This window comes from Sinocyclocheilus anshuiensis, unplaced genomic scaffold (assembly GCF_001515605.1).
Source record: "Sinocyclocheilus anshuiensis isolate Anshui unplaced genomic scaffold, SAMN03320099.WGS_v1.1 scaffold1278, whole genome shotgun sequence".
Lineage (NCBI taxonomy): Eukaryota > Metazoa > Chordata > Actinopteri > Cypriniformes > Cyprinidae > Sinocyclocheilus > Sinocyclocheilus anshuiensis.
In genome coordinates, this window is record NW_015554153.1 from 147,965 (window position 1) to 152,424 (window position 4,460).

General features: G+C 36.8%; 1 protein-coding gene across 1 annotated transcript in view; it reads right to left on the minus strand.

Moving 5' to 3' along the window:
• The window catches only part of LOC107670715 (uncharacterized), a 17,416-nt gene extending 15,057 nt beyond the window's left edge, over positions 1–2,359 (minus strand). Inside the window, exon 1 of the mRNA XM_016463427.1 lies at positions 2,210–2,359. Coding sequence (XP_016318913.1) covers positions 2,210–2,224 — 15 coding nt within the window. The 5' untranslated portion in view covers positions 2,225–2,359. The remainder of the gene's footprint in view (positions 1–2,209) is intronic.
• Between the last annotated feature and the right edge of the window lie 2,101 nt (positions 2,360–4,460).

Genomic DNA, 4,460 nt, shown 5'->3' on the forward strand with positions numbered 1-4,460 from the left:
GAACTCTCCCAAAACACAATAAAAAATGTAATGGATTTCAGGGTTATAATGGGAATTGTATTGGTTTTAATGTAAACTATAATGGTGTCTACTAGTATTTGATGGATTCTATTGGTGGGATGTAATCTGGCAGATGGCAACCAATAGAACAACAGTAATTCCTATTGGAATAATGCCCAAAACAAAAAGGAATTTTGTAATGGTTTAATGGAAACTAAGAATTTCTGTGATGGTTTCTATTGTTTTTTTTCAGCAGGGTAATGATACTCATACTGTGCTGCACATTATTGACAATATTGAGCTGAAGCTTGACTTTGCAAATTTAAAATCGCAAATCAAATCGCAATCGCAATATCTGTCAAAAAAAAAAAAAAAATCGCAATTTGATATTTTCCCCCAAATCGCACAGCCCTAATATATATATATTATAATAATATATATAAATAGTATAATTTCACAATTTTTTAAAATTTTTTATTATATCCTCATTGAGGGCTGAGCCCCCCTAAAATGAAAATCCTAGAATCGCCCCTAAGTATGCATAAATTAATGACAGTTTTGACTGTCCTGGTGTGTGCATAAACAAGTGTGAAATACCTAATTACGTTGCTTTTTCCGATCATTTATATTGGGCACTTTTTTGCATTTAAATTCTGTCTGTTGACATTGAAAATGATGCATTTGTTTTTTCGAGGGTATCGGTTAATTTCTTGATTGTCGGTTTGACAGTGTCTGCTTTCATATTTGGTAATTCTCTTTAATGTATTTGCCCCAATTTGATCCATAAGAAAGAAATTTATCTAACGTTATAGTTACATTATTTTGCCGTCATTATATTCTATCACATTATTTTGACAGTTAAAGTTTTGGGCGGTTTTTTGTTGGTGTGGGCGGGTTTTTGTCAGCTTTTGGGCTGGAAATTGCCCATCTAATCTAGCAACACTGGATCCTGCCAAAGAGTATAGAAGACCAAGAGGCGAAACTCAGTAGAACTTTCCATTGCAACAGCGGCGCCCAGCAACAGCCCTGCGCTTCCGCCATTTTGGGGTGAAAGCGACTCGGCAGTCCACTAGCTTCTAGCTGCCGCTATGGCAAATATCAACTGCTTTGTTTAAAAAAAAACGCACATTAATTTATTATTTTATTTTAAAGTCTTCCCTTTTTTTCACAAAACCTTTTGCTCTCTAGAAACCATGTCAGTTTCAGTTGAAAATATTTTAAGTTCAAGTGTTAGCATTATTAACACTGAATTAATACCAACATATGAAATTAAATTAATGACAGAAAAATTAGGAATGTTGGACAATAAATATATAATAGGAATATAACAGCTTGACAGTACACTGTTTTTGCAGTGTTTTATATTAATGTCTGTTAAAGGAAGACTGTAAACAAAAAAACACACACACACGCGTACAGCCACTTTCTCCAAAATTGTTTAATTATTTAATTATGACAGAGACACAGCAACGCATCATGTTCTAATCTAGATCATCCATCGCCACCTAGTGGCTGCAGTAACATGTTACCCAAAATGTCGCCTCTTGGTCTTCTATACTCTTTGATCCTGCTCTGCTTTTGCGCGCGGCTAGCGGATGCACCGGGTAGCGCCGCTTCACACTTTTGGAGTATTTGCTTTTTGCAGTTTCGCGTGGGCAGTAATTTAAAAACAGTGCCTAACATGAGGTCTCCCTCGCTTTGGCGATCGGCCCACCGGGAATGTCCCGGTGCTCCCCAATGGCCTGCACATATGTTCAAGTAAGCTAGATTTGCGCAGCCGCAGATGCTGCGCAATTAGCCTGTATTTCATATATCATGATGAGTCACGAGTTCAGTACCCTATTTGCGCTAAATGCAGATTTGTCTTACATGAACTTCCCCAAGAGATTAATTAATGAACATAATTTACGAAAAATAACCCGGCAAATTCAATAACAATTGGCTAGTGATTTGGCAGCGTTACCCACCACAGCTGATTTTTAGGGGGCGTTCATTTCAAACCCCGCTTGGCGTCATTTGAAGACGGTATGGATTCATTGCTAAAAGACTTTTGGGTCGGGATATCCAATATATAATTTTTAAAGACTAATTGATGTTAGTTTCAATATTTTCAAATTCAACGCTAGTTTCAAACGCGCCGATTTTATGTTCTTACGCCGTAAACGTAACATTGTGAAAATACAAATGTATTTTTATTTTATTTTTTTACCTTGTCTTTAGACATCACGGTGCTGAGGTAAATTAAACCGTGTGGACTCTTTCCGAGGCAGAAGTTGTCATACTTTGGTAAACTTCTCTAGTGGTGTAGCCAACGTTCCATTTGCTCAGCAGCGAGGTAACGAACTCTCCACCTTTTTTCCCGGCGCCATGATGGATTCCAGCTTCCGTTTGGGTGCTCTCGTGTTCCGGTGTTGAGTTTCTTCTTCTTCTTCTTTTGGTTTTATGGCGGGTTGCGAACCAACTTCATAGGTGCATACCGCCACCTACTGTGATGGAGTGTGAAGAGAATGTACTCACCTAAATCTTAAATTCTGTTCATTATTCCACAATTCTTAAGAAATCTCATGACTGCACTTATTTGTTTTCCTGCATTTGGACCATCATTCAGGATACTACTTAATGAAAATTCTTTAACTCCTAAGGATTGTAATTCATCTTTTCCCAATCATCTTCTTTAACATACCCCAAACCTCACCCACTTCAGTGGGGTGGGGGGGTAAATAAAGGCCTCTGAAGTGGCGCGATGCGTTTGTGTAAGAAAAATATCCATATTTACAACTTTATAAGATTAGAGATTTGTAATCTCTAACTTCCGCTAACTGTCGTACGCACGTTCACGAGAGAGTGGTGTCCAGCGGATGACGTAGCATGTAGGCGTAGCGTAAACTCCAGTGACAATATGCTAGTCTCACAAGAAAAAAAAAAAAAAGAAAAAAAAGGTTTGTTTACAGCAAAGGAAAACCAGTGTCCTCTTGGCTTATATCGAAATCCTCCGACATTTTTCTTTACAAATCCTCATTTTGTACTACTAATTCGTGACCGGTGTTTTGCTTTGCTCTCTCCTCTGCGCTTCCACGTTCATCACTTCCGCGTTCGTCACTTTATTTTTCATTTTCTGTATGCTTTTATTTTTGGACTAATAATAAAGTCAGTCAACTCATTGTATGTGAGAGAGTCAGTGGTAATATCAATGCGTTCCTATAGGGTATATGTCGAACATCACCTGACCAAACCCTGAAAACAGGTCTCATCGCTTCCGCTTGTCGGAGAACGTGTTAACAGCCGTATTAAATAATAGCGATATCTATGGACTTTTAAGATAATCAGTTAAACTAGCTAGCTGTTTTTATTGTTAACGTTTTATAAAATTGTTATATCTAAATGTGAAAAGAATAAAAATAAAAAAACTTTTAGATATCAGTCCGCATATGTGATGGACATTGGTTATGATCATCATTTGTATCTACTTTGAAGGCATCTTGAGTAAAACTGCTTCATATTTAACGAAGCATATGCAAAACGCTTGAACCGGAAGCGACGAGACCCGGTTAACAGAATACGGAAGTCTGTTGCGCATAACCCCTATTGGTCAGTGTTAGAGGAGCTCAGCTTAGCCTGACAATTAGCCTGCTCCGAACCAGGGGCCTGTTTCATAAAACAAGTCTACCAAATAAGCCAGACTTATTTCAGTTAGTCTGACTTATTGTCACTTGATTTGGTTTCTGAAAGCAAAATTACCGTAGCTCAAGCTAAACTAATTTTTGCCACTTTATGCCTTACATGTATGTTTTCACTAATTGAATTTATCTGCATGATTTATATCTCTATTATTAAAGGGTCTTTGAATGACAGACATATTGCTAATGGGAGCAAACTGTATGCCATATTTACACCAAGTTAAAATTTAACAGAGTTACCACCGACACAAAGGCAGGCTGACATCAGAAATGAAGGACCGAGTGTCATCCGCTGTCACATAATGTTACAGGTACTACTAATGTTTGTTTTTAATGTTTGCCTAATAGTTTTTGTGCATTTTTTCATATAAATAAATGAAAAGTGTCTTCTTTAAAAAAAAAAAAAAGACCAAACTTAATTCTGTGCTCCAAAGCATTCAAGATTTATGCCAGATAAAGCTGGAAATTTTAATTTCAGGTCTATGCTCAAAAATTGGTTAACAGTTAATAAATTGATCATAACTATTCCATAAATACAGTTCCCTCCAATAATATTGGCACCCTTGGTAAATATGAGCAAAGGCAGCTGTGAAAATAAATCTGCACTGTTTATCCTTTTGATCTTTAATTTAAAAAAATGTACAAAATTCTAACTTATCATTGAAGTAAAACAATTGAAATGGGGGTAAATCTCATTGTGAAATAAATGCTTTCTCTAGTTCATGTTGGCCACAATTATTGGCACCCAATTATTGCAACGTCCTTTTCTCAAGATAACAGCTC